The sequence below is a fragment of the Aythya fuligula genome, chromosome 1 (genome assembly GCF_009819795.1).
Source record: "Aythya fuligula isolate bAytFul2 chromosome 1, bAytFul2.pri, whole genome shotgun sequence".
NCBI classification, from domain to species: Eukaryota; Metazoa; Chordata; class Aves; order Anseriformes; family Anatidae; genus Aythya; species Aythya fuligula.
In genome coordinates this window covers 181,668,128-181,696,076 of record NC_045559.1, presented here as the reverse complement: position 1 = coordinate 181,696,076, position 27,949 = coordinate 181,668,128, and the positions used below count along the sequence as shown (strand labels likewise).

The 27,949-nt window shown below is 47.3% G+C and overlaps 1 protein-coding gene across 2 annotated transcripts in view; it reads right to left on the bottom strand.

Moving 5' to 3' along the window:
- Window positions 1-24,624, bottom strand: part of SMAD9 (SMAD family member 9) — a 40,543-nt gene extending 15,919 nt beyond the window's left edge. Inside the window, exons 1-4 of one of the 2 annotated variants that reach the window (XM_032187139.1) lie at window positions 24,583-24,624; window positions 10,487-11,095; window positions 4,502-4,759; window positions 1,545-1,682 (exon numbers count right to left, since the gene is read on the bottom strand). In XM_032187139.1, coding sequence (XP_032043030.1) covers window positions 1,545-1,682; window positions 4,502-4,759; window positions 10,487-10,898 — 808 coding nt within the window. In that variant the 5' untranslated portion in view covers window positions 10,899-11,095; window positions 24,583-24,624. The remainder of the gene's footprint in view (window positions 1-1,544; window positions 1,683-4,501; window positions 4,760-10,486; window positions 11,096-24,582) is intronic. The other variant, XM_032187148.1, reaches the window with a different exon arrangement.
- Between the last annotated feature and the right edge of the window lie 3,325 nt (window positions 24,625-27,949).

Genomic DNA, 27,949 nt, shown 5'->3' with positions numbered 1-27,949 from the left:
TTCTTAAAAGTGATAACTCCGATGCATTAAATTAAGCACATGCTGACATTCCTTGCTGAACTGGGACCCAACCTCTACACTGAAAATAGTAAGGGATACATCTGCTCTGCACACCAGCAGCAGCTAGGGATGACAGATGGGCTCAAAGCAAGTCAAAACTGAGCCAAGCCTTCAGTCTAGTACCAAACGCTGAAGTTCAGAAGTAATCAATCACTCCCCCCCAAATTTTTTGCATGCTTTGAGGCTTTCTGCTTCCATGTGGGACTGTAAGTGGAAATGTCATCAAGGTCATTTTTTTCGGATCTAAACCCTGCCCAGGTTTTCTAACTCAGAGACGAAGACTCAATACCGTAACAGAATCTCTGAGCCTCATTCGTCCTGCAGGAATTAGTGGGAAACTTTATCCTGCCTGCCTCCCACAGGCATGTGAGACCTCTTGCCCCCAGAGCACCTTTGTGCTCAACCTCTAATAAAATTCCAACTAAGATTCACTGTGGCAGTGATCAGAGATGGCAAATTACGGTAAGGAGATTAAAATCTCGACAATTTACTTTAAAATATTGGTGTCTGATAACTAGTAATTATCCAGCCATTCTGTGTACTCATCTGTTATTAACACTACCATCCTCAGCTTGCTTCTCCTCTGGTTCTCTGATACATACGTGTTACTTCATGGTTGAGAAGCCTGGCATTACTTGTTTAATGTGCTTGTCTGTGCAGAGTTCAGTTCATATGCTGTAAAGGACATTTGTTTAGGACTGCAATACACTGGACTACAAGGACAATGGTGGTTTTTCTTTTACAGCAGGAGGAAGCCAGAGGAAAACACAGCAAAGGAACTCAATTCCCCCATGCTGCTCTGCAGCAGCAGCCTTCAAAGGGTGGAGGATCAGCATCACCTGCCTTAATAGTCTGGAGGTAGCAGAGACCACACTGGAGAGGTCATTAAGATGCTTTGAGAGGGGGGAGGAATATCCCAGTCCCTTCTACTCTAACCACCCATGCATTTCCCCACTACAGAATCTTTTATATAAGGACATAGAGTTTGGCCTTCTGTAAAAACCTTTTTGTACTTCACTAGAATATCTCCTTTTCCATTCTAGCCAGTCACTAACATAACATTAACACAAAGATGGTAGTAAGAAAGTTCCCAAATGTACAACTTTAAAGTACATAAAAACCACAACTAAAGGTGATAAAGAAAGTTTTGATATTGATAATGCTCTTTTGTGTTGTATTGCCTCTCCATCCTTGATTTGATATCTTTGTCTTTACAATGTAGATAACACCGTTTGCCTTCATTAACAACTTTCTGATTGTAGTAATCCATGGACGCAAGTAAGGTCTAAACTCTGTAACTCTGCACGTAAGTCACTGAATTCTTAGATCATCCTATTCTGCTAGCTAATGGACATGTCTAGTACATAGCCTTACCCTCAGAACTGTCTGAAATCTATGATTACAGATCACTAAACCTTCTAGTTCAAATAATATTTTTTTTGCTTAACATTTTTCTTTGAAGAATAGTACAAATAGTTATTTACTTTCAGTTTCTCCATCGGCAGATTTACCTCCATTGGGCAAAGACAGTACTAGTTGGCTTTCAGATATTGCATCCATTGACCGCCCATTTAAGTTTCCTGGAGTTTCTCTTGCATGGTAAGGTGGGGGTGGAGTTTCCACTGTTAGAAAGAAGGAAAGAAAGAAAAGAAAGAAAAGAAACCGAAATCAATACCTTGGTCAATGCTCCCCAGCATTTCCTGGTGGATACTTACCACTTCTTCTGCACTGTTTAGCTAGAAAGGGTTCAAAACAAAGCACAGATCTGAACCTGACTGCAGTATCCAGATTAAGACCAATGCATGTTCAGGAAGAATGGCAAGGGAGGGCAATCGTGTTGGACTTGGTACACTTGAAAGAAGGAGGAACAGTCAGAACAATGCCTCAGGCCCAGAGCACTGTCCTGCCAAGACCTCTGGTAATGCAAGTGGTTACACTAAGAAAGCAAACCAGTTTGATCCTTCAGTTCCAGACTTCTCTCCTAAATGTAAAACCCTTGCAGAGGATGATTTAAGAGCAGAAGCTAACTGTAATTGCTCCTCTGGGAGAAAGCTTGCTTTCTTCACAGACTATAAAGAAGGCCTATGGAAAGCCTTCTAAAGTGAGAGTTGGAAAAACTACCTCCAGATTTGTCCTTTTCACCTCTGCCCTAGAAGGGAAGTACAGCCCTCTTCTGATTTGTTCAGTCTCCCATCAAAGAGCAATGGAAATGAAAGAAAAAAGTGGAGAAAAAGTACCAACTCATAACCTGCCCAGACCCTGGTTCGTTTCCTTTATGGCACAGTAAGCTGGAAAGCAGTTCTCCATAGTGGGGATTCTGAAGAAAGACAGGAGGCTTTACAAAGTCAAAGAAAAAGTGACTTTGTTTTCATATTGGAAAACGCTGATGTTCACTATATAAACTCTGAAAGCATGAAGTAAACAGAAACTCAATGGGTCTATGGGCAAGTTACAGTGATACGTGAGCCTGCAGGGTTAAAGGTATCTTTAAGAGAAGTCCAGGGTTTAACCCAGGTCCAAGCTGAAATTTCCTCTTGTGTATGGGGTCTGTTGACTGGCCCTCAAAACACAGCAACTTCACCCAGAGTGGATAAATGCAGACTGTCTCATAGGATAACCACTGAAACTTCTAAATACACATTGCACGGGAATGTTATTAATTCTATTCAAGTAGTGCTCATGATTTAGGAATCTCATACGCTATACGATATTCCTAACATACAGAGGGCATACCATTCCCACAGAAAAAGCAGCAAACTAGGACAATAAAACAAAATCAAGAAACAGTGGAAGATAATACAAGTTACTGAAAGAAATAATGTGGTTATCCAGGTATTTTGATGTCTACACCTAAGATAGTCACTATGAACTTTCCTAAAGAAAAATGGGTACTTCCAGACATGGTGCATCTCAGCTACGTTAGACATGTACCCTAAGAGGAAATGAATCTTGTTCTAGGAGTGCCTATTTTTCTCTGTTGACTACAGAGAGCATATAAACAATTGCATCAGATGCAGAAATTTGCATTGTTGACATCTATATTTGGTGTCATCCATCCCACTCAAGGTTCTTGATCTAGTCCTAGTTTGCCTTACATAGTTCATCCCTGATCGTTACACAGGCAAATTATGTTTATCAGCATTCACTGTGCTGTGACATACTGAAGCTCAGGTTGAGCCACTTACATTTTTAAGTAGCTTTGCCAGGCCCCAAGTTCAGTTAAATCACACGAGTCAGAGTCATTATGTACTTTGCAATGGTCCTGATTTACCTGTCAGAACCAGCTCCATTAAATCCAGCTCGGTTACAGAGAGGTGAAAGAAAAAGTTGGGAGAAGACAAACAAGTCCTACTACTCTCTGAAGTGTTTGGATGTTGCTAAGTATGAGTTAATCTCAACTACAGATCTGGAGAAGAAATGAACAGAAATCCATTGAGTGTACCGGGAAGGGAATAATGTTGAAAGTGTCCGGCTTAAAAGGAAGTTAAAATACTACAAATACCTTGTGAAAATAAACATCTTTCCTGCACTTAAAATAAGAACAGATATATCATTAAGGACATGAATTTAAATGCTTTGTAGTTGACACTTTAAAACATTAATCTACAGAGTTCTGACCTGAATTCATCCTTGTGAAAAAGCCGAGATCGCTGAAACTATTTCAGAGTTACAACAAAGTGCAGAAGTGAATTTCCACCATGCTTTGATATTAAAGCTAGCTCTCAGCTGTGTTGCATGACACCTTCTTCGTATATTTAACAGTAAAAGAATAGTTAATTTTTTGGTAATTAGAGCAATACTAAGTAAGGAGTTCACAACACAAACAATCTGAGTGTCTTGACCCTGCTGAATTTGGAACTGTGGAAATGTGAAACACATTTCAAAGTCATGGGTATTTGCCTGGTAGCTTCACCAAGTGTTGGATTAGATTATTAAACATCTTAACTTCCTGAAGTTTGCAGTCAGTGGGATCATCATATATTAAAAATAATTGCTGTGTGTTGATTTCCCCATTTTATTCTGTCTCTCTTGGTGTTTGTAAAGATCCCTATCCTGACCACTTCCATTAAAGTTGCCTGATACAGGTGTTGCAAATGCTCTTTTCCACAGGTTGTCCCAGAAGCTTGGATGGGCAGCTCTGGGCAGAAGATGGCCGGGCACACCTGCTCCTCTTTTGAACTTCTCCCTTACAGTAAACATGGAAGTTCATTCAGGCACTTCCAGGAGTGGAATGACTACAGCTCTCAGTTCCTTGAGCCTCCATTAGAAGGAGGGAGACAATACTAAGAGGCAGTCCCAAGAAATCCCATTCCAAATCCATCCTGTCCAACATTTCAATCTGTAGCTACAGTCTGGAGGGAGCACATAGAATTGCCTCCTGATCCCAGGCCCTGGCAAAAGCCTCAACAGCCTCTGTTGGGATGTCTGAGCTCGTTCTTACCTGTGAGCTGATAGGGACTCCCTGGTCCAGAAGAGCTTCCTGGTGAGTTGGGGTAGCTGATGCTGTTGGGCGACTGGGAGAACATGTGGCTGGGTGACGATGGAAAAGGGGTGCACGGGGGATGCTGGAAAGAATCGGGATAGGTGGCATTGTGTGGCATCAGAGGCTCGCTGTGCAGAGAAGTATTTCGAAACTTGGCAAGGAGGCTGAGGTGAGGGTTAAACTCGCTGTGTCTTGGAACGAGTACAGGAGGTAGGACTGAAAATAAAAACAAGAATGGAGAAAAATCGATTTAAACTGCACTCCTGAGAGTATCTCTCTTTGTAAGTCAAAAAGAGCCATATTCCATGCTACCAAATATTGCTGTCTATATACAAGTAATTGAACGGCAACAAACCTGTCCAAAAACAAGAATCAAAACATGATTTGGGACCCTTTTTCCCAGATTTGCAGCCAGCTTTTGCATTTCCACGTAAAGAATATGGACTCATTCCTGACTTAAGCAAGGTACCATAAAATTCACATGTACAGTATGGGCACACAGCCCTCTTACAGAAATGCAACAGACACATTTCTCCGTCTCGAAATTACTTTTCCTTCCTGAAAGGATGACAGTAACAGGGGTTTGCTTAATATTATAATCAGATTTTGCCAAAATCAGAGCCAAGTTTAATATCAATTAATAGCAGTCTGCAATACACAGCATTATTTTACCACCAGATTGGCAAAAAAAAAAAAAAAACACAGACCAGAAGCTGGAGACTAGATTTAAAAGGTTTTCAGGTACCTGAAAATGCTGCCAGCCAGACAGTGGGATCTTTAAAATGAAATGTAAATGGCAATTGAAATATCGCAGTAATATTAATCTATCTCTTGCAATATAGTTAGAAAAGATCTAGCATGAGGAGACAAATGTCAATGATTGATAATTGGGACGTGAAAAATGCAGGTCAGAAAACTGAAAGCCAAATTCATCTGTGTAAAATAGAAAAATAATAGAAATTATGCTTCTAATAGAAGAAAGCATCTCTCCTCACTGAATCTTTTCACTTGGATCTTACACTGTGCTGTAATAGTGCTGCACTGTGAAAGCCAAAGTTCACCTGAATGATTTCGGATTTTGGATTCTGACAGATCAGAAGCAAGAGCAGAACTGGAGCCAAAACACTTTTGGAAACCCTACTAGGTGACCTACCTACAAGATGTAGCCCTGAGGCTGGAACACAAGGAAGCTTGCTAAATATTTCTGCACATGGGAGTTCAGCTTTGGGCTTTAACTGGGTCCCTCTGTAGTCCTTGCAGGAGGGGGTGATAGCACCTATAACATACCACAACACTTCTCTTTTAGTCACTAGCTCATTCAGCACCTAATTGCCTTTGTTAAGGCCTTAAACACAGGCAGGGGAAATGAATCTCCAAGGTCTAAAAGCAAGAACAGAAGATAGGGAGGCAATTTGGGTTATTGTGACAAGGATGAATTGTCCCAACAACGGGAACAATCCTGCAGGCTTGTATTGATTGACCTGGTGTCGAGTTCCTCTGGCCTAAAACCCAGCCTCACATAATCTTTCAGTCCATCCTTACCAGCTTACGGAAACAAATAGCAACGGGCACCCTTGGCTGTAAATGCTGACACAAATATATTGTCTGAACGTGTTTAAACATATTGTTTGGGCCCAAGAGCTCCGTCTAGGTAAGGCCAATTCTTTTTAGGTAGGTTAGCTAGCACCTTTAATTACAGCGAACTCTCATTTATCCAGTGTAATGAAAGAGAGGAGTAATTGCTATAAAGCAACCAGAGAGATAATGCAAAACATGTGCATGAGAAGAGGCTGCAGGAACACCCTCCTTGGGAGATGAGCACCCACTGCTTGCAGGGAGAGCTGGGGCTGTTCGGCAGGAGGAGCCGTGCCTGGTCCCAGCAGCAGCTCAGGTCCCTGCTCGGGCTGGGCCAGGGTTAAGCCACGCTCCTGCACAGCCACTGGCATGTGCCATCAGAAAATTTGACAGTCACCTGTGGAAGTACTGAGCACTAAAAACTTACTAAAAAAACCCTGGAGTGATGGCAGGGGTTCACTGTAGAAGTTAACTTCTTACCCGCCGGAACTGCGGGGATGCCTCCGCACCCAGCAGAGGTGCTGAGCAGTGCTGGCACCTCCACGCGGGCACCACTGCTGGGGAAGCTGCTTTCCTCAGCCCTGTGGGAACTCGGAGCAGCAACTTTTCTAAATGAGGGCTGAGAATGGAGATGTGTGAACAGCACTTGCCAGGGAAAGCCATTGACTCGCCCTGAGTGAGTCAGCAAGAGGAATTTTCAGGCCTTGAACTCATTCCCAGCTCTGACCAGGGCACTCTTCATTTCTGCTCCTCCGCTGTACAGTTTTTGCCACCTCACTCAATCTTTCCACTGACTGCTCTGTGGCTGCCTAGAGGGCTGAAGCCTCTGTGGTGGTGAGGAATTCAGAGATTTTTTTTTTGTTTGTTTGTGGCTTTAAAAAAAAAATCCCCTGAGGGCCTTGTTCTCCTTGTTCCTTTGGTAACGGAGGTCGCCCTCCAAGGCTCAGCCATTCTGAAGGAATTGTGACCAAAGGCATGAGACTGAGTGACTGAGTGCATCAGGGTCAGTCTGTCCTGCATTTTACCTGCAAATTACCTGCATTTTGCCACTCAGTGGGGTCTTTTTCTTCTACCTGCTATTCAGAGCCAGTATCCTTCCTTCTGTGTATCCCTAAGTGTTCATAGACCATAGAATCACCTTAGAATGGTTTGGGTTGGAAGAGACCTTAAAGACCACCCAGTCCCAACCCCCTGCCATGGGCAGGGACACCTCCCACCAGACCAGGCTGCCCAAAGCCCCATCCAGCCTGGCCTTGAGCACCTCCAGGGATGGGGCATCCACAGCTTCTCTGGACAGAGAATCTTTTGACAACCTTTGTTCAACTGAAGGCAAACACAGGCACGTCCCAAGTCCTGCCACCACTGCCTCTCCTGCTCTAGGCTCTCTCCTGTTCTCCTCAGCTGCAACAATTCTTGCTAGAAATCTGGCTGGGACTGTGGTTATTGAGCCTGTGACCTCAGGTGCTAGCAAGCAAACTGTCTGCCTCACTATTTAATTCCAGGTACAACATCTGTGCTACTACTTCTGGCACACCACCCCACCTTTGAAGAGTCCAGTACCTTCAGAGGTCCATCCTCTGGTGAGACCCACATGTTCCACCTGTTCACTATGCCCAGGACCATTCACAAACGTCAAACACATGGCCAACAGTAAGACCATCAGGTGGTCTTCTAACTGGGAAGATACCACACTGCAGTCCTACAGGGGGCTGACGAAAGCAATCAGTTGGTCTAAGTTCACTTCGGCTCCTGCTATCTACAACCACAGTGCACATCAATGATCTCATATAAAAATAAGGTGAATGTTTAGATGGCTTTGTATTTTTCCAGAAACGCAGCTTCTACTGAAAATGAAACATCCAGACTTACAACAAGCCCTTCAAGAGGGAATCTAACCAAGGGAGTCAAACCATCCTGTCTACCTCCTTTAGGCTAGGTGGCCTAACCCCTATATTGTGATGTTGCACAAATGGAGGAAATCTTTTTTTTTGTTTCTTTCCTAAACGGCACCTGTGGTCAGCAGACCTGCAAGGAGGAGATCCACTTGAGAACACCTGCAGCAGCAATGAAAGCCACACAGCCTGTGCAGCACTGGTCAGCACAGACCGTGACATGGCTGGGCAGCCTGAGGACCAACACTCGCTGCTGTAGGGATTTGCCAGGCCTTCTGAGAAGGGACAAGGCCCTCCCATCTTGGACATGACTCACTCATTCTGGATAAAAGGTAATGGACCTGGCCACAGAGGGGCTGCTGACTCGGCAAGACAGACTCATTGATGAAAGTAAGCACCAAAAGGACAGACACTGGTATGGAAGTAATATGGAAGAGCCTAGATGTGGAAGATTTCCTGTAGGAAAAAAAATAGGACTGTTGTTTGAGCAGACTGGCACCTAGATCAATCGCTCCCAGCCTTTTTTGTGGTGATCTCAATGCTTCAACTTCCCCACCAAGCTCATTTCTTTTCTTCCCTCACCCCCCATTTGCAGCACTGCTTTCCGACTGGCCCAGAGCTGCGTTACTGCCACTGGCAGAGCTGTAAGCTGTTTCTTTTTCCCCTCCAAAACAAGGTGGTCACATCAAAGGTGCCCAAAAGTGTTTGTGTGGGTCCGTGCCAGCCAGCACAGGTCACGGCTGTGCTGGGGAGCATGCTGGCATTTCAGCAATACTACGGCCATGTTCCACATACTAGTGCAGACACAGCCAGTCTGTTTCACTGGCTTAATGGTAGGGACATATTCACAGATGAAACCTTCTGTGTATCAGCCTTGAAAGCCATTTAGCAGCTGCTGGGTCATCCCAGCACTGTTTCTTGTCGGTGAGCACTGACCAGATCAGAAGATGGGGGTTTAAAACAGCCTGATGCAGAGCCGTCAGCCACGGCGCTGAGGAGACTCCATTAGCTACGCTGGAGTTACACCAGAAGAAATGAAAAGGCACTGGTGACTGCAGCTTTCAAGGAGAAAGATACACAACATGGGATATTTTATGAGCATCTTTTCTTAGTTTCTCGAAGAGTTTACGTTAGCGAGGCAGAAGATCAGCTCTTTCCACTGAAAACTGTTGACAACGTGCACCACTCCCCGCAGCTGTAAAATTTTAGTCGTGACAATGTTTACAGCAGCTCAGATACAACTTCAAAATGACAGCTCTGCTGCAGTGGGTGGACTATCAGGAAGGGGAACAGCCCCTGTTTAACAAATGTTAACAAATGTCTCTCCCTTATTTCATCTGTGTGAAAAGAAACATCCCACAGTTCACTTATCTGATCCTAATGTCACCTCAGAGTAAAGTTCATGCCAGACAAAGAGTAATCACAGAATAATAAGTATACACTTACCAACCGTATCCATTAGTAAATTGAATTACTGCGATTTTTTGGCAGCGAGGGAGAGCTAGGTTAGACATTAGAAATCATTTTGAACTGCAAGGAGAGCAAAGCAATAGATTCTTTTGCCTGGGGAGGTTGTGGAGCCTCTATCGCATGGGATTTTCAGAGCTAATTAGAAAAACATCTGTCAGGAATGTAGCTGGCAATTAGCTTTGTCTTGGGAGTGGGGGGAGAGGGGAACAGGTTGACCGCTCGAGATCTCTACCCTGCTTTCTAAGATCCCTACAGAAGTCAACAGTGAACACTGCAATTTTATAACAGCTGTCTCATTGACACGAAGCCCAACTAAATGACCCTTCAGTCAGGTCAGAAGTTTTCAACGCTGACCAAGTCCAGTCTACACAGGATCATCGGTGGAAAAAAAAAAAAAAAAAGAAAGAAAGTTTTATGAGAACTTGGGGGATTTATTCCACATAAACTACCCACAGAGGCCATTAAATCCCACTGAAGGCGTACCATCAGGCATTTTAAGAGGAGTCAACTGCACTGGTTTCACAACCATGGCAAAACAAGCCATCTTACTGAAACTCTACTCTTTACAGAGAGAGCTATACCTTTTTCCTTTGGATCAATGAGACGATTTTTGGTTTTCAGACAATGAGGCATAAACCCAGCCAAGGTGGTAAGACCAGGCTGGTGCCCAGCCTTCATGCACATGGGCATAGCAGTGAACTTGGTCGACAGGGAGAGGGCTAGAGGATGACCAGCACCCACATCCACGAGAGGAACCTTGCTTTCAGCACCCTGGACAAGATCCTTCAGGGGTCCAAGGACACGTGGACCCCTGCCAGGAGCTCCTCACCACACATGGCCACGACTGCGATGCCCCTGGGCAGGGAAAGAGCCAGGGTCCTTCACCATCAAACAGAGCCTGCCTCTTCAGATCCCAAAGGAGGACTCGTTTGGATGCACCGGGTACAGACCTGCCAGCACAAGAGCTAATGGAGAGATGTGAATCATTTGGAGGTGAAATAATTACCTGGGGTTTCCACCCGCCGGTAATGGTAGGGGTTAATGCACACTTCTTTCTGTTTGGAGCCAAATGGGAACTCGCAACATTCCAGTGGTTTCAATTCATGGTGAGACTGTAAATCAGGCCAGCGCCACACTCTGCAGTATATGACGTGGGGCAGCCCCTTGCGGTGAGACACCTGCAGCCGCCCATCCAAGGAACGTGGGATCGTGACACATTTACTGGGCTGACCCGGGCAGCTTAGAGCCCTTTCCAGTTCTTCCATGGCACCCTTTTTCTTCTTTAACTTCTTCACCAAGGAATCAACAGCTTTTTCTGCCCACTTTTCCTCTTCATCTCCTTGTTTCCAGCCCAGCAGCCTTTTCACTGCGGGGCTGGTGAAGGAGAACAAGGAGCTGATAGGGGTGCTGGAGTGCATAAGAAGCAGAGATCACACACCAGTGTCAACGGAAGCACGAATCACTCTCCCGCCTTGCAGGGCTTGCAGAGTTTTTACAGTACTGAGATGGACGCTTCCTTCCAAGAGAGGATTTTGTAGTCTCAGGTGCTGGTCACGAGTAGTCCAACAGGGTGGGTCTCAGAACTTCCCAAACATCAAGAAACTGCTGATGAAGCCTGGAATAACAACACAGTACAGAGTTAAGCTTCACACACTCCTTTCATTGTTCCTTCAGCAGCATATTTTGAAAGACAAATGATTCAAAATGTGCATTTAATTTTCAATCATTTTCTGCTTTTTTGTTTGTTTGTTTTGCTTTTGTTTGGTGGTGTTTATTTTGGGTCCAAGTCTCTCCTCCCCACTATCCTCCACACTCATTTTACAGCTGGACCTCAGAAAGTGTCCAGTCACTTTCACTTGTAGTCAGAGTTGAATGCAATAGGCAAATTGTTGCAGATTGGGGGTGTATTTATTGTGAAAGAAAATGTAGTGTTTTTTTTTTCTATGCTGGTAGCTGTAGGTTCAGCTCATGCATCTTCTACAAAATTAAATCTGTAATAGCAAATTGTATGGGAGCAACGAGTAGGGTATTTTTCTGTATTCAGCTCCTTCTCTGCCCCTCCAATCTCACTCTGCTTGTCAAGAGCTGTACAATATTAACTGTGAAATTCTTTTAAAATTCAACTACTCCCAGATTTCATTTAGTGCCTTGAAAGATCTATCACTATTCTCTAAGCTTATTTACATTGTCTCACTTTGCAAGAGAAAACCTTGTTTGCCCAGCCAGTCTGTTTGGCTGTCTCCAATAATTCAAAGTTTTTTGGATGAAAATCACAGGCTTTTGGACACAGACTGTACTGGATGGATCCTGGGTTGTTTCTGCTAGGAGCTGCTACTCTGACAAAGTCCAACAGAAAGAGTTTAGTTCTTGAGGGCTTTTCTTTGTTTTTATTTTACTTTTTTTTTTTTCTTTTCTTAATGTAGCTGGAGCCAGTCTAATTTTAGCTGAAAATGACATATTTCCACTGACTGGAACTCTGAGGAAAAACGTCCTTGTATGTCAAGCTATTTACTGCTTTAAATATAGTCCACGGACCCCCTGTGCATACCAAGTCCAAAGGACTGCACAAAGCACTTAAAACGGGAGATGGAGGCAGCTGGTGAGTGGATGCTTCCGGAGCAGCAGCTCCGTGACCACCCTGTGGGAAGAGCAGGTCCTTCTCACCCCCATGCAGCCACCGAGGAGACAGAGAGATGCTGCCTGGTGGTGGCAGCAGCAGGGCTTCCCAAACAGTGTTATTCTGCAGTATTCCTAAATTCACAGCTGTTAGAATGAGTTCAAAGGGCGCTTGGGGACACCGGTCAGGAGGCCCGTCCCAAAGCCTGGTCCCTGAGCAGGGTCTGACACCTCCAGCACCACCCAACCCTGCAGCACACTCTGGACGTCAAGGAGCACGTGGACAACGCTCTCAGCCACATGGTTTAATTTTGGGGTGGTCCTGCGTGGAGCCAGGAGTAGGACTCGATGGATCTTGTGGGTCCCAAAGATGAAGGAGCCTCCCTGGCATGTCACAAGCTCCAGCAGTGGCTGCTGCTCCACCAGGTCCATACTCCAAGCACCAGGGGACAGGAGGTAGCGTGAAAATAGGGACAGAATGACTACAGAACTGGAAGGGAGAGGAAACCCACCTTGCTTCACATGCCCCACAGAATTAGGGTCAGGGTTATACAATTTCTTTATCTTTATACTATGTATATATCCGATTGTCATTAGACATTGAGAGAGGCTCTTGCCAGAGTACAGCAATAAGAACTGCTCAAACTTAAACTTGGCCCAGCAAGTTTAAGCAAAGAGAAACTTCAGATCCTATACTTCTCTCTCCCTCTGTATTTGCAAAAATCCTACAACCTGGAGCATTTAACTGGATCATTGCAATTACCACTGAATCAGAGCCGAAGTTTATTCCAGACACTTAGAAGGAACAAGTGAGAAAGAAATGAACTCAGAATGATTTATCCCAGGAAAAAACCCTCGAGCTGTTTGTAAAACATACTGCGGATGAACTTTGGGGCCGGCAGGCCTCATGGGATTGGGCTCAGCCTGCAGGGCTCCAGCTCCTCCCAGGTGCCTGTCCCTTGCTGCCCATCGGAGCCTGCGGAGAGCCCGCCGGTGGCTGCCAAAGGCTGGGATGGCTGCGGGTCAGCCCTGAGAGCAGCAAGAGGAAGAAAGGAGAAGCTGGGATGAAAGCCTGAGATACCAGCAGCGGTGCAGGAGGCTCTGCTGGAGGGGAAAAGGGCCGGCTCTTCTTATCTGCGGGGGTCTCCCGGGCGTTAGCGTGTGTCAACAGCTGCCCCGATAAAGTTAAGGCGACGCTGCAATCATCAGAGAGGGAAACATACGTGTTCACGTCGAAGTATTGTCCCGAGCTTTTCTTTTCCATTTTGACCGGGGTTTTAAATAAACACATTAATCTCGTTCGGTCAAATTAAATAACTCAACAGTGACATCAGTATGAGTCTGAGCACTATTGTTGCTAGTGGGAGAGTCGCCAAGGGTATGTGTATAAAAGCAAAAGCAGCGCTTTGCAGCCCATGTGATGCAGTCTCAGATAAGTACGTTGCACAATTTCCTATCGTTCTCCCCCCAGTTTCTCCTAAAATCCTTTTTGCCCCAAATCCGACTGACTTACAAAATACAAGTGGCATTAAACACATTAAACAGCTTTCAAAAAATAGAATTATCAGAGCATCCGAGTTTAATGCTATTAAATTACATAATGCTGCATATTATTCAGCATATTTAGCAGCATAAGCCCTGTGTTGCCAGGCTTAGATACCCCATTATGAAATACCTAGGCAGCCACTCCACTCCAGGGCTGTAAAGATAGAGATGCTAATTCACAATTTCATTTTAATGATCTCTTAGGACAGCAGTTGTTTAAACTGCACGCCTTTTCCACCAGGCAACTTGCCCACCCAACTGGAAACTTCCGATGCCGGAAGGTTTTAGAGCTGTGTTGGACACATTTGCCGTGCTGACGACCCGTCTTGCTTCTTGATGCTCACCGCTAGAGAACACAGAGGGGTAGGGAAGTGTTACGGTTGTGATCCACATCCCCACCACACGTATCACACCCTGGCCATACCGTGATGGGAGTTCTGGTCTGGTTGCCTCTATCTCCTTCAGCGACAGCATGATGTACTATCGTATGAGTCACACATCATTCAGGGGATAACTAACACGATTCCTTCTTCTTGGAAGACATGGGAAGCTTTGTCTGGCTGGTAAGAGACCAGTCAAGACCAAACATGGTCAGTCTTCCATGCCCTATGTCTTTACTCCATTGCCAAGTTTAGCCTAAGGTTTAAAACTTGCTTATGGGAGGCACAGAAGCCATACTGCATGTAAGCATGGACCAAACCTTTTTGGTTTTGTGGTCTTCAGGAACAGGAAAAGGTGAGACTGGAAACATTTCAGCCCAGCTCACCTGTTCCGTTCTCCCTAAACACAGGGTGCCCACCTCAGCTACATCTAAGCTAGTAGATTAAACAATGCTGGGGAACGTTTCTAAGCATGAGAATTTGATTATGTACAGTGTAAATTGTTACCACGGTATCTGGAATGGCTTTGATCTGTGCCAAGCAGCAGTCTCGCACATAATTCTTGTGCACGATTCAGGAGTTAGCAGGGAGCAGGGCTCACTCCTAATAAGAAGTCTGCATAGAGCCACCCTGTTTTGGAGGATGAGACACCTAGTGCATGGAAGCAAGTGTCTCCCTCCCAGTTGGCCTCAAGGCCAAGAACAGTACCAGGCATGTTTAATTTACTAGTTTGGAGACAGCCTTGGGGTAGAATTTACATGGCCACATAAACACATCCAAATTGTTGACACTCCTATCTGACCTAGTCACCCTGAAATCCCTGAATACATATGTGAGAAGTACGTGTGGGTACGTGGCACAGAGCTCTCCGCTCTATTTCCACCCAGAAAAGGATCAGCAAAACCCAGCACTGCATACAATGAACACTGGATGAGATGAGTCCCACCTCAGGTGTGAATGACTGCTATGGACACAGAGCAGAGGGGACTGGAATACTTCCTCCTGCTCCTAAGCACATTTTTCACCTGGCAGTGCAGAACCAGCCCCTAGGCCCTCAGGTCAACAGGAGAAACGTGTTCCTCCAGGAACTCCTCTACGGTAACTTCCCCTGTGCTGCTGAAGAGCCTGACACTCCACGATCGGAGAGAAGCAGACGAAACACCATCCCTGTGGGCTTGATGTTCCCTGACCCGAGCCGAGCCCTGCTGAAGCCAGTAAGAGGGGCTCCTTCCACAGATCTCAGAAATTTGATGTGCCCCCCTCTGTATCTCATGTGGCAGCACATCAACACCTCCACTCTGGGAAGATTTGGAGAAATTTAGATTTGGTTTCAAGCAAAAAGGATCCACTGTGCCACTAGGATTTGCATCATCCCCCGGCAGAACATCTGCGCAGGTCCCTGTGCTGCCGAAGTTCCCTGCTAATTCAATTCCAGTGGGCGTAGTGGATCAGTCCTCGTTAAATTTCACTTCAAGCTCTATGCAAGAAGTCAAAGAGGAGTGCTGCACGGATGCTGGTGGAAACAGGCTTAAAACACAACACCAGCACAGTGCCCAGGCCATCCTCAAAAGCGTATCCGTGCGTGTGCACATCTGTGCAGATGTGGGCATGCAGCTGGTGCCAGAATCGAACTCCGAGGCTCGGCCCTGCCTCGGCTAAGTGAGCTGTGAGAGGCACGGCTATCAGTCTCGAAAATGGCTGACATCACCAGGCTCGGTGTCACTGCCACAGCTCAGCCAGGCCACAGAGGGAGATCTCTCAGAGGGTCGTCTAGACAGAAGCTGCACAGTTCTTGGAGATTGCACGCGGCTGGAAAACGGAACAGCGAGACAATTATAGCTGGAAGTCTGCAGCTCGGTGACTAAATCACAACAGAATTGGATGGGAGAATATTATTTCAGTCGAACAATGTGAGAAGGAATGCTGTGAACACGCACGCGGTTGGTTATTTTTACCTAGCAGTGAGCGAGTTACTTCTACCTACTAGGAAAGGGAAAAGGACGTGAGTTCTCCCAGAGCTGATATTGCTGTAATTGAGACTTGATTTGGTTTCAAATCAATTTAGTGCCCAGCTGAGAGCAGCCAGCGTGCTGCAGCGGACGGAGGACTGCAGGCTGGCAAAGATCTTCCTCGGTCACGTTGTCACTGCTGTTTGCTCTCTGGATCTTCCACTGCTCAGCGGGGGGAAAGGGTTTTAAAATAAAGAAATGAAAGACTGTTTACAAATACTTTGGGTCTCAAAGGAGTGAGGAACCTCACCAATCTTGCCCTGGGCCTGCTCACACACCCTGAGTCTGAGGCAGAGATCCTGGCACTGGCACAGGATTTCGCAGGCACAGCTGCTCGGAGCAGGGCAGGGGAGGGAGGTTTTTATGCATGCATTTACCCCTGCAGAGCACCACGGAAATGCATACGTGAGCCACACACACACACGTGCTGCTGCTCCAGCAGGCAGCTCACGGCTCGGGAACAGTGGCCCCGTGTTACCCCTGACAGATGCAAATCACCTCGGAAAGACCCATGTTCCACTTGTGGCACCCATGGCATAATTTGGGATCCCCCAGGCTCCTTCTTGGGATGGGGACCAGAAAGACGAGGGTGTTGTTATGAACCCGTCCAAAACCACTGCCTTTTGCACCCAACAAAACACAGGGAATGAATTATTCATCGCATTGTTACCGAGTTCTTCCACAACCACAGAACCTGACACCCAGGGTTTTAATTAAATGGGATGTAAAGAAGGATTTTTTTTTCTTTTAATTAAGAAACCAAATTTCTTCCTGGTTTGACCCTGAAGTGCTCCAATTGAAAACAGCTGCAATGATATGAGGTAAAGCACTTGAGACTCAAATTTACCCATGTTTCACACAGCCCTGGCAGCATCTCATTGTTTATTCCTATAAGCTTAAATGAATAATGCAAACTTCTGAAACTCATTTTCTTGTTTATTTCAACTTTGGTCTGAAAGCCTTTCTGCATTGAACTTTGAGCAAAGCCATCGATATCAAAGAGAAATCCCACAGCCTTCATGCTTCTCTGGCTGCTCCTCCACACTGCGGAGCCCTCGTTGCATTTAGCTCCAGGATTAGAAGAGGACAACGTCTGATGCCAGTGTCTAAATGTCTGTGACTTCCACATAATCTCTCTGAGCTTATGGAACCACTCAGATATTACCTCAGCACAGTCCAGCTTCTCTTGACGGGAGTAACACATCTTCGTTTGCTATAAAGGAGGACGGATTCAGACACATGAGCTGCACAGCTTAACACAGCCACATAAATTTCCACAGGGCAAACACTTGTGGCTGTGTTTAAGGGGCATAAATTCAGTCACAAAAGTAAACTAAGTACCCAGTTTGCTTTTGGTATGTCCGTGGTGCCTAACTGGGAAAGGATGTACTAATTGCTGGGGTGGGACCACTCTGAGCGAGTGCATCTTTGAGATGGTGCAGCCCCAGGCTGAATGCAGAACGAATTCATCTTTTGGGTACCAGAATCAGCAAAGCTGTGTTAGCCGGGAAGAAGGGAAGGACATCGATGTGGTGACAGCACGTGAATGTGCAAAAGGCTGCTGCAAGTAGGATAGGAGCAATCTGTCTTTCAAGTCCACATGAAAATGTGTAAGAGTAGAGCTATGTGCTGGGATACTTACTGCTGTTGGAGGTCTGAGAGAGCAGATCACAGCACCACAGGGTGGCTGAGGCTGGCAGGGCCCCTGGAGGCCCCTGGTGCCCCCCCTGCCCAAGCAGGGACACCCAGAGCAGGCTGCCCAGGCCCACGTCCAGGCGGCTTTTGGAGATCCCCAAGGAGGAGACCCCACAGCCTCTCCGAGTTACAGAACTTTCTTCAGGAATAGCTGTGCTAGCCTTAGGGAGGAAGAAGGGACTGGGAAGCCCTACGGCCCTCTACAATCAAGCCCGTGAGCCTCTCTGTTCAGGCACAGCACTACACTAACACGGTTATGCTGGTTTCGAGCCCTAGGCTAACTCAGGCAGTGCTACCTGCGTCCCGCTGCTCAGGATAAACACGCTCACCAAAAAAAAAAACAAAAACAAAAGCAGAGAAAGCAGAGGACTGGAAATTCTCACTAATTTGCACCTTTGAAAATTGCCCACAATATTTGGAGGCACCACAGAGAATTACCACAACCAAAATCTGTGCAAAAACACGAAAGCGGACCAACTTATCACTGTGATCTCTCTTTGACCGCGCTTCCTTCCTTGGCATTAATTTTTAAAGGAAACCAGGGGCTGTGATGTTTATACGGAGTCAACCACAGTGCGTTCCCTGGCTGGGCCACACCGAAGTCTCTGAGATGCAACCCCGGAGGGATACATCCTCTCCCCTGCCCCACGCCCTGCTCCCCGCGGGCAGGAAGACGAACCATTCACCCAGTCCCTGCCTTAGCCCTTCCTGGGCTGCTTTGCTCGGGCACAGAGCAGCAGCTCTGACAAAGTGCCCATCTCCCAACTGCCTTCCCCTCCTGAGATAACACCCCCAAGGGATAAACACGCTGCAGGGAAGCTCTGAGGACATATCAGTGGGAGAAGGCAGCGGGATACGACGGGGAGGTGCATCAACTTGCCTTGGGGAGCCAGCACATCTCCTTGTGGCTCTGGTCATCCCCATTTTATAGACAGTCGGTCCCGCATTCTTCACATACCCACCATTCCCAGTGAAACTGTAGCAAAACCCATCGGTGTTGCTAAAAATGGAACAGTTGGAAATAACGCAAAAAAATAGAGTTCCTGCTTTTAAAATAAACGCTGACTCGTCTCTAATACAGAGCACGCAGCCAAGTGCCTCCAGAACAAACACTTCACAAAGGAAGAAGGGGACTAGAAAAGAATTTCAGCTTCATTGCTGGCCTGAAGTTTATATCCACACTAATCAGATCCTGTAATCCTTGTTATCAATCACTGGCATTCTTGGAGAAATTCCCAAACACCCATTTTAGGGAAAGGATTTGCTTGGAGTTAGACGTGAAGAATGCTGTGAATAGGGATACTTCTGAAGAACAGCTGCTTCACCTAGGATCTGGCACTCAGGTCTGATGGAGAGGCTATCCTGAAAGTTTAGTGCCTCTGTTAGAGAGAAATGCACTTTCTGAGCCTGAGTTGGACATTTATAGCACGTGCACAGGAAATGGGTAAGGCAACTGATTTTCCCTGTGTAGCACACGCCATCTGCCCAGCAGGAGATCTGAGGCCCAGCTCTGTGGCGTTCAGGTGCCCAACACCTTCATTTCCTGCTGGGACACACAGAAAAGGAGGGAGGCTGGCTCCTGTTGGCAGATCTGCAAGGTCTCAGCCTGACCACGAAACTCCCCGCGTTAGCAGTTTTGCAGGGAATCACGCTAGCAGCCCGCTGCCTTCAACCTGTATCACATGCAAACCTGTCTCTCCTAAAAGGCTCTCACTGTGGGAAGCTGTTAATGCGCTCGGACTGACGTGTGGGCTCTCCTGCTCCGACATCCGCAGCCGTCTGCGCTAATGGAGCCCTCACAGCTCCTGAAACCCTGCGGGGGGAAGGGAGGAGCATCCACGGGGCCTAAAACTGTTCAGAAGAGGCTTGGAGGACAGGTGGGCTCTGGTATGAGTGGGTTTCATCTGATTCACTGGCCGGGGTTGCCTTGGACAAGGGGCCGAGGCTCGCACTGAGGTGTTTTCCATGAGAACTATCTGGATGTGCCTGAACTCTCAGTGGAAGCTGTTTCACCATGCCGGCTCTAGGAATAAAAGGAGCAGGAACTTGCCTACCTAGTTCCCTCCTGTGGGGAGAGAAGGAGGAGACGGCCGGCCAGCCCCAGCGACTTCAGCCAGAGACATGGGTGCTCAGCTTCTCTGCAAGGCAGAACACTTGCTTATGGCATTAAACAGCCTTCACATGCCTCTGTGTGAGCCTGGAAGCACAAAATGAGGGCTGGATTCTCTCTGACATGCAAGATGACATGCCGTGGTAACAGCCAGCTCCTGAAAACGCAGGGTACCAAGCAAAGGGCAGGAAGAGGGCCCTGAACCTTCAGAAAAATCGCATCTCTTCTGCAAACTCACCCCAGGAGCCCAGGGAACATCCCAACTCCGTTTCTCCTCTTCCTCTCCCCTCCTACCACTCAGATCTGCCCAAGACCCCACACAGGTCCCTACCAAGAAGCAGAAAAGCAGCAGGGTGCTGCCTCACGCAGGGATGAATTTCAGTTTCCCTACCCTAGATGTCTCTGTGGAGGCCTCATGCCCTCCATGAAGCAATCCAGGAGCTCTCAATTAAGGAGATATATTATCTACCTCACACGCTGCAGGGTAAGAAACTGCACGTTGGCAGCTGGACTCGTCTGATGGAGCCAAGTAGGTGTGGGTAGGCCAGGCCAGCAAGTAACCAGAAGGGAGTCCCGAAAAGCCACGTGAGCTCCTGGTGCCTTCGGTCCCTTCTGAACCCAGCATGTGGGACCCCATCCTGTAAATGATTTTCCTTCGGGTGCCCTACCATGTAGGTATCCCGACAAGGACCATCCTGCAAAGCCCTCTGCACTCTCCTGATGAGGAACGCTACACGGGAAAGCTTTACCAAAAATAAATAAAAAGACTTTTCATTAAGGGAAGGCATGGCAAGGAACTGCAAAGTGATTAACCATTGTTTAAGTGCACCGACCTCGGCAGCACGGTTATTTGCATTATAAAGTGTTCTTAATTGCACGGAGCTTTGCTGTGAGCAAACACCACCTTCTGGAAAGGGTACCACCACCAACAGCCCGCTGCCTCCTGCTCCTCACAGCGCAGCTGCATGGCCGAGCACAACCCGGGGCAGAACAAACAGAGGAACAGTTATCAAGCAGCGACCAATCTTACTCCTTTTGTAGCCAGGTAATGAGGGTGAAAGGAAGCCTGAAGCAGAACAAACTGTAATGACCCAAGGATCTGGTCATTTTCTTTCCTCCTCCTTTCTACTTTTCAGTGGACCGCAGGACCGAGGCCAATAGATGTGGAGAACCCTGGAAGCGGGGAAATCTTTCAAAGCCTAACTAAAAAACAGGAGTATATAAAGACTCCAGAACGGGAGCCTGCGTGGAGACGTTTCAGAAAGGAAAACAAAAGATCCGGGGTTTTGGCAGGGGTCGTGCTGCCTGGGAACAGAACGTAGGTGGAAGAAGGGAGCTTGTTGGGAAACGGGAGGTTGCAGTATTGAGCTGGAAGGGTGCCACTGCGTGGACTAATGCTTTGGCAGCTGCAAACGAAAGGAAGGGGGGATGTAAGAAGTAACGTGAAGAAGAAGTGTCAGGAGACATCTGGGAGTACCAAGGCTTGTGAGGAAACACAGCAGTCAAAGGATGATGCCGAGTTTGGCAGAGGGAAGGAGGTGGTGGTGTGACTGACAATGAAGAAGAGTGGGAAGGAAACAAGTTCTGGAGAGAAGGATGCAGGAAAGACACGGCATTTCTCCTCCCAGGGAGAAACACACCTAGAGCTTCCTGCTGCCTCAAAAATAAATAAATAAAGATAAACCACAAGGTCGATTATCAGATTTTCTTTTCCTTTCTGCTTTATGTTTTTACAGTGGCGAACGTGTAAGCTAGGAAATTGTGTCCACCTCCACGGTGTCCTTGCTGTGCCCTTGTCCAGAGGAGCTGAACCCCAGAGAAAACTGTTCTGCCTAGGATGCATCTGTCTAGGATGCTGCAACAGTTCTTGCAGAAACCTGCAAGTGGTCCTGTAGAAAAATCTGTCTAAAAATCACAGCTATCTGCACAAAAAAAAAAAAAGAAAACTTGAACAGACAGAGTGTCACCTGCTCTGATGTAAACGTGTACGTACACCCATCAGGATCTCAGTCTGGGCTCCGATCCCACAGTCTATTAGATCCCCTCAGCTGCAAAAGCTCAGCAAGGTTTTCAGCTACTCTCGTGAATACACGGAGCCCTAAGCTCTCCAATTCACCTCTTTATCTGCAGAATTCCCACACTACTACCATTCCAACATTATTAAGAATATTTTTGAAAAATTAATTTTATTACACTGCATTCAATCTAATATTTCTTACAACAAACGTCCTCAAAGACAGTAATAGGAAAGCAGTGATTCTCTCAAATTGTCATTGCTATTACTGTCTTTGGCTGTTAATGTACAATAACTCTAATGGTTCTTTATACCCGCCTGCAGCAGGAAACCACGCAGTCTACCATAACAGCCTTCTGTATGTATGTATTTGCTGTGCTGCTATCATAAATATTTTAAGTGAAATTTTTAATTATTTCTTCCACATCCCTGTCATTATTATTGTTTGTAATAGATATGCTGCACAGCAAATAGAATCTATGTACACTTTTACCACGTTTTTTTTTTTTCAGCAAATTACCTAGAGCACATGTATTTTCCCCCCTTTTGGCTCCCTGAATTCTTCTGTTAGGTTTCTTTGAAGCAGGGTGCCTCGTGCAGCTGATGCCTGAATACTGCTAGCAAGTATCAGCACCGGTGATAAACACAAGCTAGTGTTTTGGTTAGAGGTCACTTGTAATTAGCAGTCATTGTCCTTTGAATTTAACAATGGAAAAATAAAACTTTATCGCGACAGATTAGCCTGGCCATCAGAATTACAGCACTTTAGCATTCAGCGGAGGATTAGATGACACGCTATCTGCCGGGCTGATAACAGCAGATAGCTAAGGATTCAAATGTGAAATGCACCAAGTCTGTAAAAGACTAAAAGGGGAGAAAGGAGGATTAACTGTCCAGATGTTATGTGATACATTACACTGACACTTCTCTGCTCCTATTTTACTGCATTAGGCCTTGTTCCGTCCCCAGCGAAAGCAGCACGGGGCACTGCTACCAGCTCGTGTGAAAGCAGCTTCCAGACATGAGTGGCTCCCCAATTCCTCTACACTCCTCTCCACCTTCTGTGGATATCTGGCATACGCGCGTGTGCCTCTTAGCTTTGGACAAGTGCATTAATAAAATATTAGCGCTCAACTTCTTTGCAGAGTTGTACGGCTGACAGCTCAGAGTAAACCTTGGTTCGTGTTTGTTTCAATTGCTGCATGTGAATAAAAGCATCTGTCTCCAGCCCCTATCAACACACGAATCCTGATTACCACCACGATGCGTGGTGAAACACGCTCAACCCCTATTTCAGTCATTTCTGCAGAATTACAGTTTATCAGCTTATATGCCTGTAACGTGGTGAAGTAGAAAGTGTTTGTTAATTCCATCGCAAGGGACAGAAAAGAAAGGAAACTACTGCACAACTCAGTAAATGTAACACAACGTATACTTCTTGATAAAATTCATGTTTATCTTAGCCACTATACCAAATTAACTCAGTATTTAAAATAGGAAAAAAAAATACACTCCCAGCCTCTGTTTTAAAACCTAGCAGGAAACAAAACACAAACCAGCCAGACACTGGTACTTATCAAATCTGGACGAAGAAGGGAGTTGTCTGGCTGGATGAAAACGGATGAGGCTTGTTGGAGTGATGACATTTGTCCTACCATCGCTGAGGGGAAGAATTTTGTGGCTTTTTTTCTCAAGCTTACGCTCCTGAAGACGAGCAGGTCGCTCCTACCGCACGGACAGGCTGTGTAAAGCCCCTCGCTCCTCCATGTCGCAGGTACAAAGGAGAGAAACTTGCCTTATCTGCAGTGTCCTTCCCAAACAGCCCCAAACTTGAACACATTCCAAAGACGTGCACATCATTTCCTACTGCTACCCAGGGAGAGTTCATTCACTGAGAAGTTGACCATTCTGGGCTGAGTTTTTTCCTCATTAATCTATAAAATGCGAGTAATTAACAGTGTGTGTGTGTGTGTGTGTGAGCATGCAAGCGTGTGTCATTTATTTTTATTCCCACTAAGCCTTCTTTTAAAGCAGCCCTGGCTAGCATCAAATTAATTTACCCATAAAATCAAAGGAGGAAAACGCAGTTGCCACACAATATCGGAATTGTTGCAAATTAGCCAAACTTTGAGCTCCCCAGGCTCAGAGCTGCAGGGGCGCGGGGACAGAGCTGGGATGGGTCTGGCTTTGCCATGGGGTGGGCTGCTGGGTTTGGTGACCAGCACCAGGCAGCCCAGGACGGCGTTTGGTACGCAACCAAATCCCCGAAATTCTGCTCGGGAGCGTGTCCAGGAGCGGCATTTCTTGAGCAGCGAGCAACCTCTGAAAGGAAAACTATTCCCAAACGTGTCATGTGGGGATTTTTGTGTTGTTGTTTTGCTTTATTTTTTTTTTTTTCTCGCCAACCCCCCCCCCATCTTAAAGCAGAGGGAAAGCAATCATAACGGCGGGGAGGCTTGTCAGCGCTCAGCCATCCATAAAAACGCTTTTTTTTTTCTTTTTTTTTCTTTTTTTTTTTTCCTCCTCCTTTTCGCTCGCAGCCCTGGCGTCGCCTTGTCTCTGCCTCTCTGCCCCCGCCGCCCCGGCCCCCTCCCGGCCCCCCAGCGCCGCGGGGACACCGGCACCGGCACCGGCCGCTGCCCCCCCCCCAACCCCCTCCACCTCCGCTAACTTCGGGGGGACGGCTCCGCGCGGCCCCCGCCCCGGGACGCGGCGGGGAGCCCCGGCTCTTACCTGCCGCCGGCTCGGGCTGGGGTCTCGGTGCCTCGCAGGGAGGGAGCGGGGCTGGGAGCGGGGCTGGGGCTGCAGCTGCGCGGCGGCGGCGGTGGCGGGGCCAGGGCGCAGCGGCAGCGGCAGCAGCAGCCCCGGCCGGCGTCAGTCAGGCGGGAGCCGGCTGCCTGTATTAGTGCGCCGCGCTGGAGCGCCGCCAGCACCAGCGCGGCCGCCGGCCCGCCCCTGCGCTCCCCCCCGCCGCCCGCCCCGCGCGCACACACACACAGACAGTGCTCACACACACAGACGCTGCTCACACACACAGGCAGTGCTCACACACACGTATATAAACTGCACGCACACACAGACTGCTCACACACACACGTACACAAACTGCTCACACGCTCGCTCCTCTCACACACATACACCCCCCCCAAACTCCTCACACGCTCACTCCTGACACGCACACACACTCCTCAAACCGACTCTCACACACATGCTCCTCACACACACACTCCTCACGTACTCACTCACTCACTCCTCACACGCTCGCTCCTCACACACACGCTTCTCACTCACTCCTCACACGCTCACTCGTCAAGCACTCCCCCTCCGTGCACACACACTTCTCAAGCACACTCCTCATACGCTCACTCTTCAAACACAACCCCCCCCCGCACACACTCCTCACACATTCACTCACTCCTCACACACCCAGTCCTCACACACACACACACACAGTCCCCCCACACACTCCTCACATGCTCACTCCTGACACGCACACTCCTCACGCATCCACTCCTCACACACATACACACTACACACACTCTTCGTGCACCCTCTCCTCACACCCCCACTCCTCACACGCTCGCTCCCTCCTCACGCACACATGCACAGAGCTCACCCTGCACACCCCCACCGCCCACACCGAACCTTCACCCCATGGCACTGCTGCCCCCCACCCGACAGACCTCTCGCCCCTCATGCACACACGAGCCCGTCCCCACCTCTCACACACAATCATACACACACTCACACATGCTCACACACATGCACACTCACAGCTCGCCCCCTCACCCAGCCCACCCCACCCAGCCCTTCTCTGCCTGTCCTGCACCCACAGCCGCCCCAGCCCTGAGGCACTGCCATTTCACTTCCCCATGGCTGCCCGCCATGGGGGTCCTGAGTGCTCCCGGGCCCCCCGAGGGCACAGGGGATGCCACCAGCTCCCCCCTCAGCTCCTCCTGTCACCCAGTCACCCAGACGCTGTGTCTTGCAGAAATTCCCCCCATCCCCCAGCTTTCACCCACAGGAGACAGCTATGGGTGTCCCGCTGGCCGAGCAGTCTGTGCCTTGAATTTGCTGTCCTGAAAATCCAACCGGTGATTTCAGGAGCCAGTCACATAGGACTTCCACTCAGACTTTAATAGCAACGCAAGGAAATAAAATATTTTGTAAATAGGATTTAGTAACACTTTCACAGGGGCTTTGAATGGTCCTGTCGGTTCATGGGACTGGCCAGAGAACAGCAAACCATTTCTAACTATATGCTAGATCAGCTGTATTGGGTAGCATATTGGATTAGCTGTAATAAGGACAGGCTGAAAGAGAAATAACGGGTAAGTCCAGTGGCTACAGCCACTCATACAGGAGGACACCAGAGACAAAAGGTACTTGTGAATTTAGGGCTCTAGGCGATGCTAGGAATAGGTTCTGGCTGAACCTGCCTCTGATTGCATTGAGAGTTCCCGTTAAATTGCACTGAGCCTTTTGAAGTCAATCAATAAATATGATTAAAGATATCATCCTGCTGACATTTTCGCCAAATTTTTTTTTCCTTGTAAAACATGACAGAAAAGCTAATGCAGTTTGTGTAGACATCAGAAAGCCACAATGGAATTACAGCTCCGCAGTGCAAATTCATCAAGGCATGTGTGTGTGGAGGGAGAAGGGGGATGTAATGCAACTCCCTGAATACCTCTCTTTGCCACTTTGGTCCAAAACATCTTAAAATATCAGCTGCTTCCCCACTGCTGTCTCCCTTCTCCTGCAGGAGACTTCTTGACAGATGAGTGGCAGAAGAGACGCTGGTATTTATAAATCACTGTAAACATTTATGAAGTGCCAATCACACATCCTAACTCGGCATGACTGGAGATTTTACATCCACAATGCTGTTTATTTTTAACTTATGCACTTAAAACATCAATCTGTAGAAAGATTATGAGGAAAGTAATATTATCACATCAAATACATCCACACTATGATAGGGGAGTTGCATATTTAGGTCTAAATCCTATCAGTCAAGCTCCCTGTTTAGACCTCTCTCTTAAATCCTGTGCTTTTGCCCTTGCAAGTGGTGGTGCTGACACAAAGCACCATGTAGGTGAGGATGCCCTCCTTCAGCCTGCGCACCATGCAGACTTCTTTAAAAAAATAAATAAATAAATAAAAATAAAACACAAAAACCTTCAGTTTCTGCTCCTCTGCCTTGCTAGCCTTAAATCTGGTTAAGGTGCATTGGCTCATGCTTGCTGTTGAGTAAAGCCAGACACACGGACAGTTACGGTGGCTCAGCTGAGGTGTGGTGTGTAACTTTCTGAGGCATGACTACTTGGTCGTGAATCTTGAGGGCTTTCATACCCGAGTTCTGCCAAATCTCACTGCATCTGTTCCAGGTGCTAAAACCTCTGGTTTCTCATTCCTCTGCTCACAACTGCTGCTGGCAGCGAAGAGGAGGCAGAACAAGGTGGTCTCTACTCCCACCCACCGTGCTATCCCCAGCCCATCTTCCTTGGTGGTGTGAATTAAAATGCCACTTCTGCTACTGCAGCTGTCCCAGCCAGGAGGGCACAGCAGCAGGCAGACACTGCCTAGGTTTTTCAGTCAGTCTGTAAATCTTTACTTTGATAGTAGCTTTGAGTTAGACTCAGATCTGTAAAACAACTGAATTGCATTCATGTGTGGTGCCAGTTTTAACTGCACCGTGTTGATCGCATTACCTGTCATCTGCTAACCTATGTATCTGAACAATGTATCTTCTCAGGAGCAAGGCTCATACATAACACCTCCTCTTCTCCCCTCTCTCCCCACACACTTTAAATCCCTTCCCTAAAGTCCAAATCTTTGCCCACGTGGCTTTCAAATCCTGCGTTCTCATTTTCGGGATCCACTCTAAGCCTTCTTCTGCTGGTGTCACTCATCACCTGTCAGTCCCCTGCCCTGCCTAGGCTCTGCTAATTCCATTCCTCACGTGCTGTTGTCCCTCCTAAGTGTCTGGTTTCCTATCCTGCCCCTTGTAAGCAAAAAAGCCCAACTTTGGCCTTCTCACAGTATAACTTTCCTTCTCTAATCCCACCCTGTAAAACATGGACCAACCTCCTTTACT